General features: G+C 39.8%; 1 protein-coding gene across 4 annotated transcripts in view; it reads left to right on the top strand.

Moving 5' to 3' along the window:
• PTDSS2 (phosphatidylserine synthase 2) overlaps positions 1-27,573 on the top strand; it is a 43,518-nt gene extending 15,945 nt beyond the window's left edge. For all 4 annotated transcript variants that reach the window (XM_030038838.1, XM_030038839.2, XM_030038841.1 and 1 more), the window contains exons 3-12: positions 1,516-1,598; positions 6,928-6,995; positions 10,004-10,138; positions 11,168-11,218; positions 13,914-14,027; positions 15,520-15,638; positions 16,344-16,458; positions 18,678-18,823; positions 23,977-24,162; positions 25,004-27,573. In XM_030038838.1, the coding sequence (XP_029894698.1) occupies positions 1,516-1,598; positions 6,928-6,995; positions 10,004-10,138; positions 11,168-11,218; positions 13,914-14,027; positions 15,520-15,638; positions 16,344-16,458; positions 18,678-18,823; positions 23,977-24,162; positions 25,004-25,148 (1,162 nt within the window). In that variant the 3' untranslated portion in view covers positions 25,149-27,573. The remainder of the gene's footprint in view (positions 1-1,515; positions 1,599-6,927; positions 6,996-10,003; positions 10,139-11,167; positions 11,219-13,913; positions 14,028-15,519; positions 15,639-16,343; positions 16,459-18,677; positions 18,824-23,976; positions 24,163-25,003) is intronic.

Raw genomic sequence — 27,573 nt, 5'->3', positions numbered from 1 at the left:
AAGAGCATTTTTGGATTGCGTTATACTGTTTCATTCATTAACACTAAAGGAACGTGCCCAAGTATAGACCGTGGGGTCTTATCTTCTTGAAAAACAAGTGGTGCCCCCTGAAAAAGAAATGCCGTTTTGTGCATGTAAGACGTTTAAAATCTCAATTACTTAAAAATCTCAGGAGAATTTTAAGTTGATGTTAGGTACCTTGAAATTAAATTCCAGACCTCACCCACCTAACTTGCATCTCAGTCTCTTGAGGTCTCTACTGCATACTGAAGGAGTGGTGTTCCTGATGGCAAGGGTCAGGCATTCAGACATGAGTATTTGCATTTTCTCATTTTTCTTTTACTTGCAAAACAAAACTTTATTGAAAAGCATGCTGTATGTGATCAGTGGGTTTCAAATCCTGGATCTTGAATGTTGCTTGCTTAGTTTGCTGTTTGATCAGTAAGGATCTCTTCCTGGAGCCTTCTGGCTGCCCTTAAGGGTTCTGTTCCACATTGGCTTAAGCTGATGGTTTAGCCTTAACTGGGGACTGCTGTGTTCCTTCCTTGGGAGAGAGGTGAGCCAAGCCAACTGAATAGGAGTTGGTTTTTTTGTGGGTTAGTTTTCAGCCAGATCAGTCCTTGTACCATCTCATTCTGGTAATGCAGAAAATTCTCCCTCCTGGAAGGAGGCAGACAGCAGGACTGCGGCAGCCCTTATTTAGGTCTTACCTTGCTGAGGATGACAAAACTGTGCAGGTCTGGGCTTAGGGTTTTGGCATGACATTGTGAGTCTTTGGTATACTTGGGCTCATGGTCTGATACTTCTTATTTTTCTTTAATGTCTCTGTTACGTTCTGTTAGGCTCTATATTATAGTTCTAGCTTTTGAAATAGTACCAGTGGCGGTTTGGTCTTACAAGCTCCTTCTTGTCTTTAGTTGACTAAGAAAGTGTTTTGGAGTGGTGACAAGTTCAACAGTTCATTTTTAAATTTAATTGAAATTTTACTGGAGCAATGAGAAGCTCTCTAATTTGAGAGCTTTCTCTCTGCTAAATTTTAAGTGTCTTTCTGACAAAGTGGGCATGAAAGCTTCTCAAAGACATAGGGAAGCATTTGACTTGTGCATCTCACGATCACCTGCAGGCTGAGGCTTATCATGTGGATCAAGGAACTGCTCTTTTGTTTTTGCTGGATGAGTTCTCAGCCAGATCAGGCTCCTTGCTTGGCTGGCCAGATACTAGTAAATGACAGCAAAATGGAAGCAATGGAAGCATGCAGTTACTGAGGAGGAAGGGAGAAGGATGGATGAGTAAAGTTTGGCATTTGAGACAGTCTGTCGTGAAACCATGCTTAAAAGTATAGGAATTTATACTTGTTTCCCTGAAATATAATCTCCAAAAGTCATCTACTTATGATTGACATGCTTAGTAGTTAAGAAACAAAGACCAGACATTTTTTACATCAAAGAATATAAATTACAATTTAATTAGGAAGATGAAGCAATATGAACAGTTTGTTCTGTTTTTCACTTTCAGAGGTATTGTTGCCAGTATTTTGGTTTTCTTATGTTTTGGAGTTACACAAGCTAAAGATGGACCATTTTCAAGACCTCATCCAGGTAATTTACGTTGCTTAAGTCATTCAGATGTTTCTGATAAATTGCATGGTTTATGGTGAATGTAAATATTTGTGTTACTTGTAGAGAAGGTAAGTGGTAATTTTAAATAATAATAATATAGGTTCATTAACACTGCACACTTAGCACATAGCCTCTCAGTCTGCAAACAGCATAGCAATCCTTCTGTACTTTCAATCTGCATGTAGCATAGGATTTTTTTTTTTGTCTCCCTGTTTTGGCTTCCTGTTGTTAGCAAAAGCTTTGTGTGAACTGCCAGATTCTTGAAACCTTAACTTCCCTTGTTTATCCCTTTTTTTTTTTTTTTTTTTTCCCCCCCTCCCTCCTTTCTATAATGGGACTGCACTTCTGACCATGTATCCGGTTGCTGGAGCACTATGCTCCTTTTACTGTATGTCCATTATCCACAATAACCGGTAAATTAGAAGCCCTTGATTATGATTTTAAAGATTTCTAGTAAGACTAAGTCTTGAAAGCATTTGAAAGCGCAACACAAAACCTTTTCCATGTAGTGTTATATCAGATGAAGTATGAAAATGTTTTAATATCTTTGATCTTTTGCCTATTTTTAGATGTGAATCATTGAGAAATAATTAAGGGAATATATATAGGCTTACATAATATTCCTGAAAGCATTAGTCTCTCCTACAGTCAAATACAGCTATAAGTATTTCTTATGCCAAAAATTTAACCTTTAAACTGTAAGGTTTAGGAATGCTGCTCTATATGAGAAAGAGCAGACACGTTAAAAAACCTCGATCAAGGCAGACGTTGTTCTAGAGCAATGCTGACAGCACACCTCTGCAAACTTAAGGTTTTATTCAGAAGTTTGCATTTCTGAGGTCTTATTAAATAGCAGTTTTTAGTCTTTCTTTTCTGTTACAGTTAATTCTGGTTCCTCCTATAAGACAAATTACTCCTTTTAAGGACACCAGTGATGTTTGGGTGCTTTCAGTTTTAGAACATCCAGTGGTTTTGTCTGGGATGGAAGTAATTTTTATTCCCTAGAACAACGTAGTACAAATTGGATGGGGAAAGTCCAAAGGTCAGAGATCTCTGCAGCAAACTTGTAGTGTAGACTGAGCCAACGTCTACCACCTCTGTATGCTCCTGTCTTGGAAACGGCAGTTAACTGGACTGAAGCTGAGTATCTTTCAGCAGAATCAAATCATCCATGAACAGGGTGATTGAAGAAGTTCCCATGTATTCAATCACTCCAAATATTGAGTGTATTCATGACGTCTTTTGTCTTAACTTCACCTTTCTTCTATCTTGTTTGATGGGATGATTTTTGAAGAGTGGTTTTCAGGGGCTATAGCAGTTTGCTACGGTAGCAGATACTTCCACAGTCACAGCAAGACATCTGGGTGCCTGTTGAAAGGAGAATGGCAGTCTTTCTCCATACTTCTCCTGTGGGAAGGCTCTAGCAGGTAGCAGAGAGCATGGCATTGCAGCCCCGTGAGATTCAGCGTCAGCTCTCCAGTTAGAGGGGCGTATTAGGAAGTTCCCATCAGGCAATCAAGTCTTTGACCTTAGCTTTGTGGTGCTGTTCCGGGAGAAAGATCTCATCTCAAAGGAACTGGCAGCACAGGCCGCTGGTGTGCGCTGCTTCCATTTATAGGGCAGAAAGAAGCCTTTGGGTCAGTGAGGTCACTATGATCACATACAGCCACATCAGATCTGTTACGTGAACTCTTCAAGCTGTATCGTAAAAGTAGCTAGGTTTCATGCCCTGCTTCTGTCAGGTGATTTTTGGAGCCCTATTATTCAGTATGTGTGTACCTATTTATGACCAGCTCAGAGATGTTTTATATTTTTGTCTGGTTTTTGTGCCTAATGTTGTTCTGTTTAAATAGCTCTTTTTACTTGGTGTTTATCCACCTAATTTATTTATACACAGCTCGCGTATGCCAACTCACTGTTGGTTTTGGTAAAGCAACAAGTTTTGCTTTTAGTCTCCCCCCTGAATGTAAGTCTACTTTCCTTGGAATTTTTTTTCTTTACTCATTTAGCCTTTCAAATGGCGTAGGTCAAACTCAAACCTCTGTTGCTAAATAGGAGTAAGTGGCTGGTTGCGCACTCAGCCAGGCAGTGCCCTCTTGTTAAGTTTTCATCTTGTGTTTTCAAGTCTCCCTACAATGGCAACAGTTCCGTGTTTGAGCATAGTAATCACTAAACTATCAGGTATGTAAATGATTAGTTGAAGCCTTCTTAATCAGGAAGATAGTCTTAATTTGAGGAAGGTTCATGGTGACAGGTGCATTTAAGGAAAACAAATATTAGAGGTATGCCAAAAATAACTTTATAGTTATTGCTGAGGCCAGTCCAGGAAGACAGAGAACATAGTGTTTGTACAGCTTTGAAAACACCTTGTTTCTGGTGTATGTGTACAGTTATAAAGTAGTCTTCAAAACCTCTTGGGTACTTATGTCAGCCAGGGAGAAAGCACACTAAATTATAACCAGATTGTATTTTTTTTTTTATTATGTAGTATTGCTGAGCATAATCAGCAGCTGCAGATCATCTGTTGCCGGAACCCTATATATATAGGAGAAGAAAAGCTCAGATAAGGATTTAGATTTTTCTGCTTTCTGAACTGTATGTATATCAGTTTCAGAACTAGTCTGCCACATTTATGTCTGAGTAGTGTAAAAATTGTCATACAAGGCTTTATAGGTCAGAAAAAACTCAGGTTTTTTTAAGACTCCTAGTCTGAAGGTGATGTTGGAAGGAAACAATGCTTAGTTCATGTGGGAGAAGTGTGTTAATGAAAGGTTAATTCTTACTTCTGGCTTGAACATAATGGTTACTCTTCAAGGTATGCAGCCATTATAGGAAAGGATAGAAAACACCTTATCAAACTTTAAAATTTTAATCACTTTTTAAAAGATTTTTTTTTTAATCACTTTAAGAAAGTCGCCACTGTATTTCTGTCCTGCAGGCTCGCATTCAAAAGGCTAAAGTATTTTTTAGCAGTGCAGCGGTGCTGGTTTGGGGAGAGGTTCCTCTCTTCCAAATAATCTTTTGAGCAATGGAGTGTTTTTTTGCTTGTTTGTTTTTCCTAAGCTGCATTCTAGAAAGACAAGAAGGTGCATGCACACTCCTGGTCAGTCCTTCCAAGTGAAATTTGCCAGTGGATTTGAAAGTTAATCAAATCTGAAGGAAGGACAGAAGTCTCGAGTAACTGTTTTTACAACTTTTGTGTAAGGACAGCTGCACAAGAGGCACTAGCTATTGCCTCACCAAGGAGCAGGTAGGCTGAACTCTGCTTTTCCTTCCCTAAGGAGACCAAGGGACAAAACCACCTCATAATGTGTGTTTAGAGGTTTGTTTGGTTTTTTAATGACTGGCCCCTAAGAAGACACTTCATATTGCATAATTAAGAAATGACAATTATGTTTGTAGACTTTTAAGTAAAAATCTTAAAAGTTCAAAATTTCCAGTGAAAGCTGTTACAGAGTGCTGAACTTCCTGTTACCCAGGCCACACCTGCCTCTCTTATTTTTCCTTTTTTTTTTTCTAAAAGTGTAAAGTAGGCCATTTTTTATGAAATTAATTTAGCAGTTTTGCTAAAAAAAGATCATGCCTTCTGACATTTCAATCTATTTTAATGATGATGTCAGAAGCAGGCTGCTAGAGAGTTCTTTTAAAAGTGTGGAATTTCTTGGGGGGGGGGGGCAGGCAAAGACAACACTTATTTTTGTTTCGGGGGTCTAACAAGCTTCCACCAAGCTCTGCAACACCATGGCTAGTTGATTTCAGGTTCTGAGCTGATAAACAAGTATGTTTGCAAGACTGGAGTTTGTTTAGTTCTTGCATTATTTATATCATGGTCCTGCTTTTAAGCATTAACATACCTAAGTTGCCTTGGAGTTAATAAATGCCCAAATCAGGCCTTAAGGTTCTTGGGTTTTTTTACTTCATGGCAAACCATATTCATGCAGGTGGAATAGCTTGCTGTTTCCACTCAACCATATGAGTGACTGTCTTGATTCCTCTTTGCCCCAATCCAATTCTAACTATCACCTAGATGTAACCATGGAAGAGTTCTGTTTTATAAGTGTAAACAGGAAACACCTGAAGGAAAGTCTATTCAAATCATTCCAGAGTGATTAGTATCTGATGTTGCTGAGAAATTTAAATATCCACTCAGAATGAGTCAAGTTTTGCTGAATTACCTTGTGTAAATTTTTGGATGTGGTTAGGAAAAAATGCTGGAGCACTCCATACACATACTGGCTCTGCATTAACCTGCTTCCTCTTGTATAGGAGTTAACAAAAACGCTGGATGAGATTTCAGAGCCCAGAAATCACCTTACGGAATGGAGGCCAAACCAGACTCTGGGTGGAGTAGGATGAATTAGGGGCATGAATGCAGCCCATGGACCACAAGGCTTGTACCCAGGACAGTCAGAGAGCCTATTACCTGAGGACTGAGTCTTTCAGAAGAACTGAGGTGACGATGATGGAGCTGGAAGTGTACAAATACTTTAATTTGTGTACCCTTTAGATTCAGGTGTTGCTTCAGCGTGAGAAGATCTGTAATAGCACATCTTGGGAGGGTGAAAAACAACTGCAGACTCTGAAGTAGCTGAGTTTTGCATGATATTTCTCTTATTATGAAGAGTTTCAGGTGATCTCATAGGTCTTGTATCTAGCACCTGCTAAATCTTTGGTACTTTTTAAAAATTTATTTAATTCCTAGTAAAAGTAAAAATATCTTTGGTATTTTGAAATGCTTTCTGCCCCCTGAGGAAACAACCTTGTCTTCATGGTAAGAAGATGGGCTTACAAAAGTAAAAGCAGTGGTTCTTCCTGCCAGTCTTAGTCTTGTCTGTTTTAGCAGTACATAGGCAGAAGTTGGCAAAGCACGTTAGCCGTGATAGGGCTGGGAAAACCAAAGTTGGTTCCGTGAGATCTTGGAGAAAGAAATTAGATTAGTTCAAGAAGGATATAGTTCTCTTCCAAAGACTGCTAGAAAGCATTGCAAGTGGCATGTATCATTTCCTTCTAATTCTTAAATACTTAGTTCATTGGGATGAAGCGTTCTTATGGATCCTGGTCCATCCTCACAGATCCGGGTCATGGCCTGAGCAATTCTGGCAAATTTACATAGCTGCCCATCTGGTAGTTAAAGAGCCTTTCTGGTTATACACTTTAGGAAGGATGGTGAACACTTTACTTGAATGCTGGGCTTTATAATTTGTTGGTGGGAGCATCTCTTCTTGAAGTGTTTAGTTATATTACAGTAAATGAATAATTGACTGCTGTTTTGCTTGAAAGCTTGCTAATATCCCGTTTGTTTCTGTAGCTTACTGGAGGTTTTGGCTGTGTGTCAGCGTTGTGTATGAGCTCTTCCTAATCTTTATACTCTTTCAGGTAAGTAACTTAAACCTCTAGTTACTAAATGCCAGTTTAATGTGGATATAAAATCCTTTGTGGTGTTCTTTAGGATTCTCGCTGACTACTCGCTTTTCATTTTTGTGAAATCAAATCATTGTGCTATTTAATGAGACTTCTAGGTTGAGAAAAAATTACAATATTACAAAAATATTTCACCTTGTCTAACCTCCAGTTAGTCTCAGCCTAGGTTAGACACCACAGTGAAGTGTTCTTAAATGAGTCGATAAGAAGTCAGAGTTCTTCTTTAGATCGAACAATCAGGAGTTGATGCTTCTCATGTTTAGTCTCTGCTCTGCTGGACTTTGTGACTTGCTGAAGTTGCATACCAGCTGTTAGTTTCTTAGATCCTACAGGTTGTAGGGTGAATTCATCTTGTTCAATCTTTTGAAATACTTTTTACCTTGAATGATAGGTGCTTTGAACATTTTTTCAGTTTATTGCCAAAAATTCACAAAACTTAATACACAATTTTGTGTAGTGGCAGCAAACTGAGGATGATGATTTTTCTAGAAAGACATGCTATTGGTACTTCCAAATAAAGTACCTTATTTTTTACCATGTTCTTGTCCTTTAGTAAACTGAGAATTTTCCCCCGGCTTTTACAATTCTATGACTTCTCAGAAATACAGCAGTAAAAGTAAAATATTTTGAGATAAGCAAGAGCAGTAAACCTGATGCTATTAACAAAGCCATTGTGCTCCTATATGTATACTTACACCACTGCAAATCAAGTTTGAGTGCCAAGAAAGAGCTCGAGAATTTGAAGGAGATTCATCCTTTCTTCAGTTACTCAATCCAATTATTGCAGTCATCTCCTCAGGCAACAGCATGATTTGAAACCAAAAGCAAACGTAGAGGTACTAAACCATGAGAGGTAACTGTCCTGTCAGACAGCTGGCTACTTTTCAGATTTAGATTCCAGTTAGAGTCCCCAGTTGTTCATTTTCAGATAGGTCCTTCTTGCTGACATCTTAGTAACATTTGGTGCTCTATTTTAAAAGGATTGTGCAAGTACCATCACATACTCATCAGGTAGCTTTAAAAAATCATTTTAGATGAGAAGATGAGAAACGTATTTTTAAAAAAAAAATAACGTTTTGCATCTAGAGGCCAAGTGAGCTTGGAAGAAGTGGGGCTGGAATTCAGAGGTATCAGGATCTGTCATCTGTCTTCTGTTGGAGTAGGGCATTTGTTTTGCAAACAAGTTTTTAATATTGATCACACCTTCCAGCTAATCAAAGATTTCCTTTGGCTCCAGCATTTCTTATTCTGCTTGGCTTTCCTGGAGCCTCCCCAAAAGTCAGTGCCAAGCTCTCTTAAGAACACAAAACAGTCTATTTTTTTCTTTTTTTCTTTTTTTTTTTTCCTTGGCTCATTGTTTCAGTCAGCAGCTGGAATGTGTCCACAGTAGATCAGTAAACAACAGTGTGAGTTTCTGTCCCGTTGATGTAACTTGGGGGTTCAGTGTAAACCCTTATGCAGGGCCCTAATGTCTCATTAGGGTTTCTTTCAGGCTGCCTGTCCTGCTTGGAGGGAGTGGAGTTCTGACCCTTTCACAGGCATGAACAGGTCTGTCTTGCCTTTTTTGTTGTTATTCCTCACCACTGAGGAATACTTACTGAGTTCCAATTTATTCTTATGTTCCTACTGTTTCATGTCACCCTGGTTTTTTGTTTTTTTTTTTCCAGGCATCCTTGTAAATGATACTGCTGATTAGCTGCAGTCAGACTGAATAATACGTTTCATTTTTATTTGATAGTACTGTTGTAGTTCTGAATTCTAATAGAAAAGCCTGGAATTGTGTTGCTTTCCTCTGGTGGTATATTATGTTACCAGCCATTTAGTTGTTAAGGACACTCGCTAGCTGTTGCTCAGCTCTTTACTAAAAATACATTATTACTTTGCACAGGTTTAAATAAGGTTAAAATTATGCTGAGTCCGTAAGTGACTAAACTTCCCTAAAAGCAAATACAAGCTCGCTCATAGTTGAAGCTTGTCTTACAGTTAATGTGACTTTAGTGGTGTTATTCTTTAATGTTTTCATTATTGCTATTAACTAATGTTGGCCTTGCCCTGCTTTTACTGTCTGCTAGTCTGTCATAGATGTTACATTGCTTCTGTTGTAAAACATTGACCACAACAGTGAGCAATTTCATTGGAAAATACTTATTCAGCAAATGTGTGTCTGAGTTACTAGTAAATTTGATCACTGTTTATAACTAATATTTTGACAATTTCTTCCTTGCTGTTTGCTTCAACTTTATTACCTGTGCTGCTAGTGGGACCTTATTTGAAATGACTGTTTATTCAATAAGTGGCACTAATTTTTTTCTGCCATGAAATGCAGTGCAGTTCTTGACTTACTGTAGCTGAAGTGAGCTGAGCACACATGTGTAACTAATCCTGCTAACAGTGTACCTAATCGGTGTGCTCAATCTGCTGATGTTTGCATGTACTGTGTTTCGTTTGAGCTGCATGTTTAAAGTGCTGCTGGATCTTTCCCGTTCTAGGAAACCAGAAGGTCACCAAAGCAGGAGATGCAGCCATTAAATGAGCCTCTCCTGAGTTACTGGCTGCTTTTTCTTTACCCTCGCAAAGCTTGAGGAGAGGAGAGGAAGGGCAAAAGGGTCAGTGGGAAGGACGAATTGTGTGCCAGTTCGAGTGCTAAGCTTTTGGGAGGGAGGGGGCATACAGGAGTGGCTTAGGAAACAGAGTTAAGTATCTCCAGTTTTCATCTTTAAGAAATCTTAAGTTCATTCTGTAGTAATTTTTTTCCTTAATACTTAGCATTAGAGGCCTGGAAAGTCAGGTGTATATGCTGTGTGGTGCTTTGAGGTCTGGATATATTTCAATAATTGTTCTGCAACAAATTTGAAAAAAACCCACCCATTTGAAGATACAATGTTGATCTGAATTATCTTTGTACTTTTCTGTGCATTAATGCTTACTAAGAGGGAAACATGGGGTTTGTGTTCCTTTTGCAGACTGTACAAGATGGCAGACAGTTTATGAAGTACATTGATCCACATTTAGGTGTTCCTTTGCCAGAAAGAGATTATGGTGGCAACTGCCTTATTTATGATCCTGGCAATGAAACTGATCCATTTCACAACATCTGGGTAAGAAAAAAAGTTACTTGCTAATGAGTCTGACTATTTTTTGGTAAAAGATTGCTTAATTGAACTCTTAAAAGTGCAGTCATGAGTCTGAGTCTTGAATGAGAGAACAGGTCATGACTGACTCTTTTTTAGCTTCCTTATTTCTCTTCTCTTGACCTTTCCTGTTGATCAGATGGAGATGTGTGTCTCTATCTTAATTACATTGCCCAGGAGAGAGGGTAAACCGCTTAATAACCCTTGTTTCTCAGATTATTGATGTAAACCTTTTCCCCTAGGAGTCTGAGTTTATTTGTGTGCTTAAAGAATCTTCTGCTTACCGTCACCTTGAGGCACAAAGTTCAAAAGTTGCATGTTGCCAAGCAACCCTTAAGTTGCACTTTTCTGAATACCAGAAACTGTCAGGTTATTGTTTCTTGCTGTCAAACAGAAGACTTGAAATTCAAGGGCAAAGGAATTCTGATTATTTGGAACTCCCTGATTGCATGAAGTTGCTAGTGCTTGTGTAGTGAGGAGCACTGAATCCTTTGCGTCTTCAGTGCATCAGGCACTGGGATAACTGAGAGCAATTACAGCTGTCCTTTTCTAGTTTTGCACCAAAACTAGGAGGAGGAAAGGCACTCTTTGCCCAGGGATTTATGGTGGCAGGACTGATAAGATTTAGGAAGCTCTGCTAGATACAAGATGGGGGTCTGATGAAGAAATACATGTTCTTGCTCTGGCTTGAATGTGTTCTGCTTCTGTCCCCTTGGAAGGCAAGGAACATGACATTTAGCATTAAAAAGGTAGTCTCTGCTTTATCAATACAATCCTAATTCCAGTTTCTGCCCCTTAAAATTGTGGCTTTGCTTTGAAGATAGCTTGTTTGTTCACTGTATTTGAGAACAAAGAAATTCCTAAAATGCATCTAGTATTTATATGTGAAACAACTGAAGCTTATTGCTGCATTTTTCTTGGGGGGAAAAAGTAAGCCTTAAGAATGGGTTATTGTTTATAGTGCAAAGTGACCTACACGCTCTCTTTGCTTTATAGGACAAACTGGATGGATTTGTTCCTGCTCACTTTTTTGGCTGGTACCTGAAAGTAAGAACGGGTCTTCTGTTACATTTCTGTTACAGTGCTATTCTACTTATAAAGCTTGACTGCTTCTGTTTTAGTGATGCCAGTCTTTGTGATCAATTGTATTAGGCAGTCATCTGTGAACTAGACTAAGTGTTTGTAATACATGAAAGGCGCTTCCCCCCTGCCCCCTGCAACCCCGGCCCCGACTATGTTAGGTCACCTCATTTCTTTCCAAAGTAACATTACATTGACAAGCTCCCTCCTCCGCCATAATTCATTCTGAGGTCAGATCAATAGAAGCAAAAACCTTTACTCCTGTAGCAAGATAAATGTTTGAATGACCTATGAGTGTAGAGAGTATGGGGAAGACAGTGTTTAGAGAAGGCAGTGAAAGTCTACTGTTACCCAGACATAAATGCGTGATGATATACTACTACTATTCTAAGGCAGGCTTTTCCCAGTGGCATCTAAATCAGGATTTTAAATTGTTAACAAGAATTAAACTATTACCCATTTACTTTCCTAGTCAGTATCAACCAACTGTGGAAGGAATTCCAGTTGTGCTTGTCTGGCAGAACACATTCAACACATGTTTTGCTGATTACTTTGGTCTACATATTAGCCTTTTTTTAACCTGAGCAAATTTACTAGCTAACTTATTTTGCCCTGCACACCTTGTTTGGTTTTTTAAACTTAGAAGACCACCATAAATAATAAACTGAAAAAGCTCAGGCCGTTTTAAAAATAAGGTACAACTGTTGTTTTGGTTTTCCATTTCGAAAGTGCAGATGTCTTCCTATGAGCATTTTGTTTTGGTCTGTTTCCCCCCCCTGCCCCCATAACCAAAAGATGAGTATGGTAGGCATGGGGAGACTTTGATTTCAGATCAACTTGTCAGTGGCTTGTTCTATTAGTATACAGAATTGTACATTTGGAGAAACTTGGATCTTCTTCATCCAAGAGAATTACATTAGAAACTTAAATATCAAAACAGCATTTCAGTTACATTCTGTATTTATTTTTACAAATAATGTCATACTGAGGAAAAAACACTGAAATAGAGAGAGCCTGGTAAGAAGACATAAGGGGAGTAGTAACACATTCCTGAGGAACTAGAATGGGATAGAAATCAATATGCCAGTCTACTCAATCAAGCTATTATCTGTCTTGGTCTGGAGGAAGCATAGTTTTTATTAAAGAGACTGTTCCTGCAGAAATGCTTGAGATGGTATGTCGTCTTGTCAACCTGCAGTCTGATTTGAAGAGCCCAGCATGCTCCACAAGGTGTTTACTTCTGTGCCGCTAAGCTTCAAGCTTTCCTTCAAGTAAACTAGCTGCTATATTTCTTATTTGTCAGTTAACATTTTTTTTTTTCTATAAAAAGCTGGAATTTGAGTATGTTGTCTTCATAAACAGAGATGAGCATGTGTTTGGGTTTTTCCTTTTTTCTTCTTTTTTTTTTTTTAAATCTGGTTTGAGTAACAGACTCTTAAGCTATTTCTATCTCAAAGCACCAGAATGGCAATATTGAGAATTAATGTGCCTCATTCATCAGAAATTATTGTGGGCCTCCCTGTTTGCTTTGGAGTCATTTAGATCACATGTTGTCAGACTAACGTGTGATAATGCTTATCATATTTTTCCATCTTCTGGTTGAGGCGATCAACACCAAGCTACATTTACTTCTGCAGAATCGGTACTAGCATGTTTGGGGTTGCCACCTTCCATCTAGCCATGCTGCTGAGGATTTGCATGCACAGTTGAGTTCCCAGGCAGCAGACCATATGTACAGGCTCTCTGTGCTCTTATCCACTTACAAATATGAAATAAAGTGTTACCACAAATCTCTTCCCTTGTTTTGAGAGTAAGCCTGGATGATATGTATGTTCTAGGACTGCAGCTCAGCTGAATCCTTATGCTGAATGTGGAAGAAGATGCTGCTCTTCAGTGCTCACCCTGACAAGCTGCTAGCTGGTATAAAGTAGACTCAGGTGTCCCAGCGTAGTTAGGGCTGAGATTTAGTGCAGGTGACTTTTTTTAAAGTTTGCATTAAGCAGACTCTGAAAAGCCTTTTTTGAGCAGCATTAGAATGATGCTACCTGTGATGGTCGAGCACCCAGTAATTCCATTCATTTAACTAACTTTCTTCCTTCTGTATCCCATCTTGCCTGCCTTTATTCTTTCATGTAATGGTATTAATGTAATCATCCATACTTTTCAGTGTCTTTCTTGTCTGTTGTGCTGCATACTTGATAAGTTTAGAGGCCTGTGAGCATTTGGCTTTACTAGACTATCACGTGATAAAAATAAGAATTTCATGAGTTTCCTGATCCTTTTCTGGATGCTGGAGACAAGATACTCAACTGTAGAAATAACCAGTAAACAAAGCACACCATGTGTGTCCTCTGTGTTCAGAGTCCAGAAGGGTTAATCTCATATCCCTTATGTGATCAGTTTTAAAAATAGGAAAAAAGGTAATAATTTTTCCATACACTGTTGCAAAACTGTAAATCAGAGCAGTGCCTCTATCCCAGCTGAAACCAGGACAAGTATTTATGGAGTTCTCCTTTATTTAGATTTCTAAAGGGCTTTAGTGTAAGTGGTGTCTGGTTCTACTCAGTCTGGTGTGCAAGTATTCATTTTTGTAGTGGTTTTTAGTATGTTGTGCAACTCTTGTGGATATTTGAAAGATTTTTTTTTTTCTCCCTTTATATAGACATTGATGATTCGAGACTGGTGGATGTGTATGATCATCAGTGTAATGTTTGAGTTTCTGGAGTACAGTCTGGAACACCAGCTTCCAAACTTCAGTGAATGTTGGTGGGATCACGTATGTACTGCATAGATCATGATACATTTGTCTAAATGGAAGTATATATTTTAACGGGAGGGGGTAGGAGGTGGTGAGAATTAAATTATATCATGTGCATGTGGCCAAAGATGTATGTGTGACTACTGCAGCTCAGGAGCATTGGTGCTTCTCTGTGTTGTTTGTAATACATTTGTCACTGTTTGTATAATTTTGCATGTTTTCAAACTGTTGCATGTAGTTAAATACTTGTTTTGGTTCATTTCACACCAGAGAAAGAATCTAAAGCTTTACCTGAACATTTTCAGATATTTGGTGATGGTACAAACCATAAGATCTGAAATTAAGAGAAAGGTAAAACATTGTTTATAAAGTTTCAGATGGTGATTTTTTTTTGCCTGTTAAAAAAAAAAAAAACAACACACAGACTCAGTGCAATTTGTGTCTAGGTCTTCCTTCTGTGCAAACCTACCTTCACTGTTTTCTGAAAACAGTAAACATTACTGTGTTTACAATTTCTGGTGTGGCTTATAAAAAGGTTTTAAAAGATAAACATTTGGCCTTACTGAAAAGCTGTATGGTCTTTGCACATGATAGTCTGTAGCCATTCTTGTCCTAAAATACTGCTTGTGTCTATTTTTTCAAGCCAGAGTGACTACTGTGATCTAGTAGTATCTCTATGGAAAAAAAAAAACAAGCTCTGTAGCTTAAAGTGACACTTTTTTTAAATTTTCCTATGAAATGTAAATTGGTTACGAGAGTGATCAAAATTATCTACATTCAGGGCACACAGCTATGGTTCTTAACATTATTTTGGCTTGTTTTTATACTTAAAGTACAAGCTCTTTCCCAAGCTTGTAATGATTTGCTACGTGGTTGTATTTATAAAAATAAATGCATTATGTATAAAGACATCTAGTAAAGCTATTTTGCCTTCAAAAAAGCTTCTTACAAAATTAACACTCTGTGCTCTGCTTCTTTTAATCCAGAGGACAGCCAGGTTTTTTTCAGCTCAAGAGCTCCATCTCTAGAATTAATGCTTGGCCATAAGACAGAGCATGGGGAGAAATCACTTGTTTAATTTCACATCTTGAGCCTGGATATAAGTCATTTCTTTAGGAGGCAGCCTGAAGCTTAAAGAGTATGTTAAGTTATTGGGCATAGTAAAAACCAGTCCATAGGAACCTGTTCAGATGGGGGTTTTTGGTGTGTTTCTAAAGTTATCACTTAAGACTGGAGTTGAGCTGAGAGTAAGTAGGAAGAAGTCTGTTCTGTAGCAGAATGAATACAGCAAAAGAGAATCAACAGCCATCATATGTAGAATACTTTTGCTTTATTTGAGTAGGCTTGGGTAGCTGAGATTCTTTCTACTGACAGTTCATGCATCTCTCTTCCGTGGGGATGTTCAGTCTTTGTGACTGAGAGTGTGTCTGTGTTTCTGTACCTATAGTATCTTCCCCTTTACAACCTTTCGTGTTTCTTCTCCAGCATCACTGTGTTTTTCTCCTTTCAGTGGATAATGGATGTGATCTTATGTAATGGATTAGGAATTTACTGTGGGATGAAGACTCTGTCTTGGCTTTCTTTGAAAACATACAAATGGCAAGGACTTTGGAACATTCCTACATACAAGTAAGTTGATGTAGAAAGTAACTCTGCAAGCAGTAGCATGGCACAAAGTTTGGGCCCATGTTAAAGATCTTGGTTGTTGAAGGGTTGTTCTGTTAGGGTTAATGTGAATTAAAGAATTCATGTGTGTTTAGATGACTCAAGTATCTAGTAACTTATTACTGCATGGAAGCTTGTTATGAGAGTTCTATTTAACTTGTGAATGAAATCGTTGATGCCTGATGTCTAGGAGTGAGGGCATCTTGTGGAAATGAGCTTATTCAATGAAATTGTTAAAGGCAATGCAGGAATCCAAGTTGGGATCATACTTTCTAATCCACAGGAAGGATCTGTTTGGTCCTTGTGCAAATAATGCATTCCCTAGTAATCAGAACTTCATAGTAATTGGGACACTGAAACTTAAAATTTAATAAAACCCTTGTAGTCTTGTACCAGTAATGAACTGTCCTTTTCTGAACTACCCTTTGCTGAGCAGAGCAGAACTGAGGAACTGCTTACTACAATGGGTGTGGTATATTAAAGTTTAAAATGGTAGTCCAAATAACAGGCTTCTCTAACTCAGAATGTTAATTTCATTAAGCAGTAATTTTTATGGAGTAAATTAAGGCATTTTGCATATGTGAATTAGTTTCTCAAATGGAAATGTTAGTAGATGTCTCTTATGTGCTGTTTCTTAAAATTGTAAGAATGTGTTCTGCTTTTTTTCAGAGGTAAAATGAAGAGAATTGTCTTCCAGTTCACCCCGTATAGCTGGGTCAAATTTGAGTGGAAGCCAGCATCCAGCTTACGCAGATGGCTAGCAGTTTGTGGCATAATCTTTGTAGTAAGGAAACTTCTCTGTCTTTTCTCTACCATTTGATTTAATGTTTTGTAACACTCAAGCAATTGTACAAATGATAACTTAGGCTGAAACTCTTGACATGGTGATGTTTCTTTAGTTGAAGCTGGAAGAGATCACTTCTGAATCCTGCAGGATTCAGTGTCTGTTTCCATGTGTCTGGTACAGTTCACAGATTCATTGCATAAATATTTGTTCTTGCTGAACAGTGTTGATTGGCAATGTAAGCAATATAAACTGTGATCTACTTGTAATTCAGCATGTAACTGCTGCTACCAAAAACATTGGCTTTGGGTGAAAATGGCTTGTTTCAGTCTTAAGCAGATACATATCATAATTACAGTTAGAGAGGTCTTTAACCAAAGCTTTAGGCTTCTCTTTGTTAGCTCTGGGCAGCACAGCTCCCAAAGTGCACAGTTTTCCCTCGGATAATATTTTTATACGGACTTAAATAATTCAATTATCCCAGGTTATTATTTTTTTTAATTTTTGTTTCACTGAACACGTAGCACCTGGTGGCGTTAACAGTATCAAGCTTGAGCAGTTCAGGTAAACTAGCTCCCCCATTTAGAAAAAAGAGAAAGTTGGCTTCTCCAGCAGCCACAGCAACTTGACAGTCTTGCCTCCTTCGTCTAGCCATCTGAGTGGCTGAGTCTGTATTATGGGAATGTAACATCTTGAATTCATAACTTCCATTTCACAGTCACAGGTGTCATACACATGACACTGATAGGGAGGATAAACTTGGCAGTTTAAGTGCTTTTACCCCACTCCTGCCTCTTGTCAGCTGGGGGACTTTGGCCTTTGTGCTATCCATGGGATGTCACTTGGCTCAGTTTTGGGCAACTCAAACTTGCTTCATTTCAGCAACTGTGAAGTTTAACTTAAAAACTTGTGACACTTCTAGTGATTCCAGAGACAATGGGCATTAACCAGTTTCTGTATAACTGCTTTGGTACAGGACATAAGTGTGTATTTTTTAACAGATGCTAGAACGGCATACCTTTAAGCATCTTGAAATAATGTGGAATATGAAATATGGTGGTGGTTTATTTTGGGTCTGTCCAGTGAAGCTCCCTATTACAGTTTGCTGAGTGGGACACATTAGTGAGCTTGGCAAGCCACCACCGCTCCTCTCTCTCTCATAATAACCCTGCATTTTATGCTGATGTCAAATTTCAGACCTGAGTGTGCTTCAGGAACAATGTGCTGTCTGTAAGTAAGCAAGCAGCATACAGCAGTGCCAGCAGCGAGTGCCAGGCAGTTTGCAAACTCAGTCAGTTGAATACAAGTTCACATCACCTGATTTCCGCTACATAAAACATTTGCCAAGTTCACATAGCACAACAGACTTGCTGAGGTTCCCATAGTTTATAGAAGTAAAGGAAATGTGCCTACATAAATAAAATTAACATGTTTCTCCAAATGGTTACTGTGTGCATGCTCCCAACTTTTTGCACCCTTACGAAATTGGGTTTTAGGTGCTGGAGCAGATTTTGCAACCGAGAGATTCCATTGAATTTATACTAGGCTTTGGTATAATAATTTTTCTTTTAGCAAAGCCTAGCTTCAGCTGACAGTTTATAAGCAGCTTCAGGTATTGGCTCACTCCTTTGGATTAAACAATGCTTAATGCCATTTGTTATCATTTCTTTTGAAGTGAGAAACTTGTGTCTACTTGCTCACTTAATCACATTGCCAGGGCAGCTCACCTGAGAACATCTTGCTATAAATGTATAACCAATTCTCCTAAGCTGGCTTTGGCAGTGATGTTTGCATAACTTTGTAAAAAAACGAACCAAACAAAAAAACCCAGGATATACTGTTTATGCCTCTTGTTATTTTGGGGTTCCCTCAGTCAGATTTTAGATGATAGTGAAAGGACAAGTGGTTGCTTTTAGGATTTGTCATCAGTAGTTCTGCAGGTACTTCAAACTCCCAATAAACTTGTTCAAAATTAGAGGTAGTGCTTGTCCAGGTTTCTGTTGTGGTTTTTTTTAATACCTCTTCCAACACACAGAAAAATTTTAAAAACCCAGCTGTTCTTGGTCATTATTGCAACTGATGATAGTGTGCTCAGTAATACTGAGTAGGGCTTTGTGGTGTTAGAGAAATGGTGGGGGGATTCATGCAGGGAGAGAGGGAGATTCCAGGCTTCATTCAGTGAAGTCTTCTGAATGTAATTAAAATGTCCTTTTTCTCAGTTTTTATTGGCAGAGCTGAACACATTTTACTTGAAGTTTGTCCTTTGGATGCCACCAGAACACTACTTGGTCCTGTTACGACTTGTCTTTTTTGTCAATGTGGGAGGTGTGGCTATGAGGGAGATCTACGACTTCATGGATGACCCGTAAGCCAGTCCTCTTGTGTATATACCATGTCAAGCTTCACTTGCTTTGTTTTGAATTTGCTCCAGCTTGTTGGCATCCATCTCAGGGAAAGAGTTCAGCTTCTTGGGGACAAAAAGACCTAATCCCAAAGCATCTACTTTGTGTTCTTTTGTTTTGGAGGTAAAATTCTGACTACATCTGGTTAGAGAACAGCTGTTGTTAAGGGCATTCTATGTGCACTGTTTTTAACGTCAGTTTTTAATAAATGATCACTCTTTTGAGAATGTAATGCGTAAATTAGCTGGAGTGCCACTGGCTTGTGGGCAGAGGAGTACTGAACTCCACTTTCAGGTTGATAGCCAGGAACTACAGTCCTTAGACGTACCTTCTAAGGACAACAGGGCCCAAACTAAAAAAAAAAACCCTTTTCTTAAAGGCGCTTCTTTTCTTGAGCAATTCTTCCAACTGGTCCCTGGTCCTCTGGAGCTCTTGTGGCATCCTCTTGCAGATCAGAGGACCCTTTATAGCAAAGTGTATTGAAGGCAAAGTGCACCCGTACACAACAGTGCATGTACTTTCAGACTGTTCCTACTTAAGCATCATATTTGTCCTTGCTGCTTTTGTTTCTGCAGACCATGTAAGACCTGAGAAAGCTTTGTTCTCAAAATCACGTTTTCTTTTAAGTTTTAGTAGTAATGTCACAAATTGCCTGAGCCCACATCTTAAGTCTAAGACCACATCTGGCTTCAAGGGATGTTCATTGTCTGTCATTGACCAACACAAAAAGTGTCTGTGTTCAGAATTTAGGGTTCCAACATTCTATGAAGATCAGTTTCCCTTGCAAGGCTTTGACTCCTAGAACTGGGAAGAAGGGTCAACCCACATTGCTTAGTCGGATTTCAGGACATTCAGCAGTGGCAGGCTGCCCCTGCCTTTGGTGTCGGACCTACTGGTTTGGGACGTGCCTCCAACTCAAAGGTAAGAAGAGGTCTCTGCCTCTCACTGGTGAGCTCCTCTCCTTAGCACCATTCACAATCTTCTGGTCCTCGTGTTTGGGTTGGAAAAACTCCTTTGCCCTCTGTTCAACCACATGGCATAACATTGAAATTTAGGAGAATCATCAGTCACTGGTGCTTCATTGCTGATTCAGTTTGTTGCCATTCTTTCAATGAGCTGGAGAAGTTAATCCAGCAAGCAGAGACTCATCCTGAACTGCATGTCTTTATCATTGCCACCACCACCTGCTGTTCTGTTTCTCTTGGTGGGTAGGGTGACTAGCCTGCTCACTTCTGAGGTACATGGCTCTGCTTGATGCACCACAGAGCTGACCTCATCAGGCTGTTCATGCAAAATGGCAGAAACTAGCATCTGGTCTTACCTATTATCTTCTCTGCGAAGGCTTTTGCAACTGGACTTCAATTCCTTTGTGCACTTCAGGTCATCCAAGCAGAGGTAATCTACCCCTGTTTTACCAACTTAGCTGGGTGTATTTTCACTTGCACATAATTTTGAACCAAGGAACCATGCCGGATTCTTCCTGTTGTGTTGTGTTGTAGGGAGAAGCTGCTGGGGGAGAGCAGGCTGTACCAGAGGCTCCCAGCTAACAGCATATGAGAAACCTTCCTGACCTTTTCCTTTTGGAAATGCTCAACTTAATGGACAAAGGTTGGAATATTCCATTAACCCTCCTTGTCAGAAATATGGCTCATTGCCTTGTCTGGTAGTGACGAGATTGTCTGAGGTAAACTCATTAGATCTTTTCAGCTAACCTTGCAATATTTAGTCTAGAAAGTAGTGAAGTTCAAATATGAAGACTTTTTTTCTTATTCAGGATTCTTAGTATCTGCAGACAATTCTTGATCTGAGCATGGTGACAATAAAGTATCTAGAATTGAAATAGTCCAAGAAGAGGGGTGGTTCTTGAAGCTGTTCTCCAGCTCTTACATACCACACTGCTATTGTGATTGACATGCTGCCTCTGAGTTCTTGAGGACTGGCTGTGTGAAATATTCCTGACCAGAAATGTCTTGATGTAAGAGTCTGTGTAGCATTTGACCTTGTCATATCTTCCTGGTTCCTAGTCTTCACATCTCTTCCAAGGAGTCTGCATTGAGGCCATGAATTTTAATCTCATTCATCAAATAAAAAAAGGACTTTTCTTTAAAATCTTTCATGAGCAGAAGGGCAGGAAACCAACTTTCTTCCTCAGCAGCTTTAACTTCTGCACAGCTCTTCTGTTGGCGTTACCTTTAATTCTTCTGTCAGTGTGCTGTCATAAGCTAGTGAAAGAAAACAATAGCAAATGAGGAAGCAGATCAGCAAAGCAGAAAGCTAACCTAGTCATCTGAATAGCTTGAGTTCACAGTGAGAGCTTTGCTGTTTCACTTTTTCTCTCTATCCATGTGTTAAGGCTAGTTTCTGCCCATTTAATCTGTCATACCAGATGAACCACCTGGAGCAGTTTCTGAAGTCCTTTCATCTGAGTTGGTCTAGGCAGGATACTTTTCAAAATTGAATGCGCTCATCCCATCTGCATCAGCAATAACCTACACTTGATTTACTGCATCATATTTTTTTCCAGTGTATTTGGATGATTTTGTGTAGTTTGAACTTACGCATTGGTGTCAAATATGACTCTCTGGCCTCATGTTTAAGAAACTGTGTGGTTTGTGTGCTTGACTTGCAATGACTCCCCTGGATTCAGGAGAGGGGAGAGAAGCTCTGTTTGCTCTCTGTGCTTAGATGCCTTCCCAGATACTGAGAATCCAAGGGGATGCAGTGGAGCAGATAATGTCTGAGCAACAGGAAAACACCTGCTAAAGGAAGGATGTTCTCCCCAGTGCAGCTGCTGGCATCTGATGAGAAGAGGGGAGGAGAAACTGGGAGCAAATGTGTAGTCGCAGCTCCCTCTGCCCCAGCACTATTGGAGATGTCTGGGGCCTGTTTGAATGTGTGTGAACTGGGCAGTATACCAGCTGGAGGTGGCAGGGTGTCGGGCAGGCTTGTTTCTCTGCCTAGCAGAGGGAAGCGTTAGCAGAGCAGCTACTCTCTAAGGAAATCCTAATCAGGGATTTGTTAGGTGGCTTCTCTTTCATCCACTGTGTGGCAAAACCGGCAAGAAAATATGGCCCAAAGAGCTTACGTGGCTGCTGAATATCACAGCACTTACTAAATCAGTGCCTCAGCCAGACAGGAGGCTATACATCACAGTGGTCATAGACCAGACTAGAATTTCCCATTGCTGCAATGCCCTAGAAGTACTGCAGAGGTCATCTTAACATGTCCATCCCTCTCTCCCCAGCCCTCTGTAGATTTGTTATATCGCTTTGCTCCCCATCTCCTCTGTCCTGCCCCAGTAGTTCTGCCACTTTACACGGAATTCTTCCTGGACGTGTTTCACTTTGCATCTTATGCTGTGGTAGGAATGGAATAACACAGTTAGCTGGACAAAAGAGAAAGGACCTGGTAGGAAAATGTACTTCAGAATACACTATGGTTATGTGAGAGGGCAAGGCACTCTGCAGAATAGATGCGCCTTGCAATTAAAGCAGAGACATGTAGAATAAAGGCAGAATAAAGAGTAATAGAAGGCAAAAAGAACAGCCACCTTTAAGTTTAGTTGGTGGTGCTTCTATTTGCATGGTTTATCTCAGGCATCTTCAGAGATACAATGATCAGTTAAGGTAGTAGGTTTAGGGCTAACAGGAAGGTGCACCAAACTGCTTCTTTGTGTGGTTTTTAAGTAAAATACAATCCAAAGGCTGTTGAGAAAAGTTAGTTGTGTGTGCTTGCTGGTGAAACAGTTGGTGATTATGATGGTTGAGGGTATTTCTTTTCTCAAGTTCAGTCTTCCTTGATTCAAATCAGTTGCATTTCAGGAAACGTTTAAGTAAATCATGCCTTTGAGAAAGAAAAGGAAAAAAATACATAAAACTTCTGGTAGCTTTCTCTTGGTTCTTTCCTCTAATGGGAATAAAATCCAATTTTAGATTCAGAAGATGGGTGATGGAAGAACAAAAATTTAGTCTACCAAGCAGGAAGTGAGGTACTTGACTGTGCTGTTGGATAGCACATCTGCATGCACCAGTGGTGCTGTGGTGGGCAGGATTTCAGTGCAATCCAATGCATAAAAAAAGGGCTTGTTCTGTTGCCCAAACAGAATCCCATTTGATTATTGACACATGAATCATCTGCCCTGTCAGGTCAGTAAGCTGTAAAAAGTCAAGTCTAGAAATGACATGAGCAGACCAGGTCAAGAAGTGGAGGATCTGGCTTGTTTAGATCAAGCAACTTACCTAGGTTTCTAGCAATAGGCTGTTACCTGTGAGGGTAAAGAGGTTTCCTGAAAGGCAGCCTATAGGTATTTTGGTTTTATGTATTTGCCATGCAGGAATAGGTGACCCAAAAGATGGTATACTTCCAATCTCTCCTTCTGCAAGTAGAGCCTCTGAATAGATGTCTTGATTCTACTGCAGTTTAATTTCTAGCGTTACTGATTGATGAGTCCTTCACTAGACTTGTACGTAGCACTGCAGCTTCTCATTGACTTGTCTGGTACTGCTTAAAAACAAACCCTGGGGATTAAATATTAATCACGTATTTGCCCCAAGGTTGTGTTGTCCTAGAAGTGAAACGCTGTCCTTGCATCTTTCATTATCTTGCTTGTTTGTTATTAAGCTTTCTTCTTTTAAAATGTGTTCAGAGATCATTAGTGACAGCTCATTGAGTACCTTTTTGGGAAGAGAGTAAGTTTCAGAATACAATTATATAGGGGTTAATATGGTTACAGCAGTGTGACTTGATGTTTGCAGAGGAAATCTAGGAGCAGAGCTCCTATTTCATACCATACCCTGAACCTCAGCTGATCTCAAGCTGGTCAGATAATTGTTTGATGTGGATTTACCAATACCCTGAAAATTGGGATTCTTCCTTGCATCATATGATGATGTTTAACTTTTCATGTGTTTTCAGAGCCTCTGATAGGAAACTTAAGTAACATCAACATGAAAGTCCTCAGCCTGCATAGCCTTAGTACGTGTGTAATCCGAACTAGACTTTTAGAGTTGTGCCAAGATGAATGAAATTATTACCCCAGCTGTCTTTTTATGAATATTTCTCTGAATGCTTAACTTCACAGCAATAGCTTTGTTTTATTTGTGCATTTATTTTGCAGGAAGTTCCATAAGAAATTGGGTCAGCAGGCATGGCTGGTTGCTGCTATTACTGCCACGGAGTTTCTGATTGTCGTGAAGTATGATCCCTATACACTCACGCTTTCTCTTCCTTTCTACATTACCCAGTGCTGGATCTTGGGGATTATACTTGTGCTCACCTGGACAGCCTGGCGTTTTTTCATTCGGTAAGCAGTGTTTGATGGGCTACATTCAGGTTGAGCCTGGGTCTTACAGGGTGGGTTGTTCTGGACATCCATTCAACAGTGCATCTTCAAATGTATGCAGTCATTAGCCTTCAGTGCCTCCTGAAGATAGATCACAACTCTTTTGGATGGCTACAGCTGCAGTGGTTTTCTGTAAGAGTTATTTAATAAGCAGGGAGTTTTCTGTGCATGATCCTGGCAGTTTTTTCTTTCTGGATCAAGCCTCTGGTAGCTTTGGTCTTTGTGGGACTACTTGTGTTAGTGTTGCTGTAGAAGCAGGTGAACAGTTAAGTGCCTGACTGCACCTGGTCTTCCTCGATGAGTGAAGATGGCAGACAAGATCAGTGTTTTGGTTTTTCTGTGCTCTGAATTAGAAAAGACTAAAGTGTTTTACAGCTTCATTGCAAGAACAGTCTGCTGTGTTGCAATGGTCTGAGCTGTCCCAGTGTCGGCAACAAGTGAGCCAAGTTAAACGTGTTTGGTTTGGATGCTGCTCTGTGCAAGTAAATGAAAACCAGCTACACAAGGCTGAAAGAATTACACTATCTATAGAGGAGGCCCTGTGCAACAGCAGTGGTTGCTCTTGTTGAGAATGCTGTTGTGTTATGCTTCTGAAAGAGGTGATAATAGCCAGACTACTAGCAAGAAACACAAATTTCAAGTGAATCAATGCCATCAGCAATTTTAGAAATTTACAGCCAGTAGACTCAAGTGGGTTAAGTTATCCCAAAGGCACTTGCATCCAGAACAGGCTTGCTTTACTGTTTTTACTGTATATTGAAATCGTTTATTCACACCACTGGTTCACCTCTGTTCTTTTTAGTGACATCACTCTGCGGTATAAGGAGATAAGGCGGCAGAAGCAAGAGCACAAATATGAAAAGGACAAATGCTTGAGCAATGGTGATGGACACTCATCAATATTGGATGAACAAAATGGGAACAAACTAAGGGAGAGGAAACTTTGAGGAACAGACAAAGGGCTCAAAGGAACTCAGAGTGCTCAAGTTGGCCTGGTGGACAGTTTCAACCTTATCCTACCTAACTTGTAATTTTCATTGCTAGCTTTCCAACGTGTGAAAATCCTCTTGGGGAAAAGATGTCACTTTGACATACACGCCCTTTCTCCTCGTGTACACCTAGGCAGAGTCGGAGAAAGTCTGTGTAGAGGGAAGTCAGAACCAACGCCGTTGCAACGAGATGGGATCTTCATTCAAGCGTGTTGTACGTCTTCCTTGAAAACAAGGTTTAGAGACAAGGGGCTTTAAAACAAAGCGCAAAGGGAATCTAGCTGATCTATTTCCAATAAACTGAGATTTCGATTTTGACATTTGGGCATTAGGAACACTTGTTTTGGAGTGTACAGATACCAGACACAGGAAATGAATCTTTTTTCTGCTGAAGTTACCTTGAGCTGTGGAGTAAGATTGTGTAAAGTGTTCAGCCACCAATTAACAGAACTGCAGTGAGATAAACGTAGATAAACTGAAACTTGTGAACAAGTTGCATAACTTGCACAGAATGTAATACAGTACACTACTGTTACAGCCCCTGTAGTATGGGGGTTATTGCCTTTCTCTAAACTGACTTTCAACATCCTGGAATAGCCTACAATAGTTCTATGTTGTATCACAGCTCTAGGGAGACAGATAGCTGCTCCTTAGTTTTGTTTTGTTTTTGGTTTTGTTTTTTTTTTTTTTTTTTTTTTTTTTAAGTTTTTAGTCTTGGTCATTTTTTAAATGTAAGGGAAGGTTAAATAAGAAAGGTCAACCTGCCTTTCCTTTGCTTCCTGGAGTAAAATGTATTACAAGCAGAAAACTGGGAGTTACTCCATCAGTCTTAAGTTATTTGCCTTATTCTCAGCTCTTTTAGTTCACTTACCAAGGGGTTTCATTCTTGGTGTCTGCTGTATGGGGCACATCAGGTTCTGCCATCCTTCAGAGCTGCCCTGTTCCTCGCCAGGTAACTCCAGACTGAGCAATGTCCTGAGTCCATCTGAAAAAGGCGTTCTCTGCAGTCACGCACAAAATAGCTGTTAACGTGCCGCCATCCCTGCCAAAAGAACAAACTGAGGCAAAGTGCATCGTTCTTCCCTGAGCACTGTGTAGCAGTGAAGGTCTGCAGGCTAAGCTAGACAGTCTTTTTGCTGGTGACTCAGCATCTAGGAAAAGACATTGGAAACCTGGGCTGCATTTTTTTGGGGGGTCGTTATTCCAAAATGTAAGTGCTACACTAAGCATCAATTTTGTAACCTCTGCTCTAAGCCTTTGCATCGGCGTCTAAGGCACTGACGTAACCGTAACCATATCAGTTTTAAATACTGTGATCTAATCTGGCTGTTAAAGGGTATTTTTCAGGGAAGTGTTTATCCAGAAGAAAATGACATAAACACCACCAGTAAAATATTGAGAGTGCAACCCCAAACTTTTTAAGCGGCAGGAGGACCTGCAGAGCTGCTGACTAGCAAACATCCGCATTTTTTATCTGTTTTGGTCTTGTATGTGAATGACAACCAAAATCTGCATTTCTCCCATGTTTACAGAGTGACCGAAATACTCTCCACCCCTAAAGAATGGGCACTCAGCAGTTGGGCAGTCTTCAATTAGTCAAGCAGTTTGGCTGCATCTGAAGAGCTCAACAAATGATGCCAGAGTTTATGGGCCGGGGGATGCCCCAGTTGCCTAGCAGGTGCAGAGGAGGGTGACCAATATGAGAGGTAGCATCAGGCTTCTTTCTCGAGTATGTACAATGTACTGTGGATAGTCGCTCAACGGCTGCTCTTAAATGATAGTATTTTGCTGCTGTGAGGTAGTGAAGAATATATGGCTGTGTAACTAGATGCTGACAAATTTGTAAATGGGCAGAGAGTGCTGAGTTGAGCAAGTATTTATTTCTATGCCTTTCCACCCAGAGTCGTTCTAGTTCCAGCTTTAGACCAGTCTTACAAACTGTTAACTGATTGTTTGGTAGCTCGTACCAGTGTGTTGTGCTCGTGTAGTCCCAGCTGAGCAAGGCTCAGGTTGGTAAATCTCCATTCTGTTTGTGCTGATTAATACTGTGGCACCCCCTCTGATCTCTTTGCAATACAACCTCTGGGGTCTGTCTCATGATTTGGGGGGTAGCAGGTGCACCTGAGGAGGATCTGTCACTGTACCTCCTTCCTCCTCCCCTCCCCGCCAAAGACCCACTTATGTACATTTGAAACAACTGGTGAAGAACACCTAGTATTCTAGGTATTCTTCTATATATGTTCCCTGGTAACAATTCTGGAGCTTTGACCTAATACATAAAACACTGACTTGTTTGTCTACATCCTTCTAAACAGCTTTTATGGTTAGTCTGGATAACTGAACTGGTGTAATAAAGCGATGTTTGCTGGTGTGTTCTTTGGTA

The sequence above is a fragment of the Aquila chrysaetos genome, chromosome 16 (genome assembly GCF_900496995.4).
Source record: "Aquila chrysaetos chrysaetos chromosome 16, bAquChr1.4, whole genome shotgun sequence".
NCBI lineage: Eukaryota > Metazoa > Chordata > Aves > Accipitriformes > Accipitridae > Aquila > Aquila chrysaetos.
The sequence above is the reverse complement of the archived record's forward strand: the minus strand, read 5'-3'. Positions and strand labels throughout refer to the sequence as shown.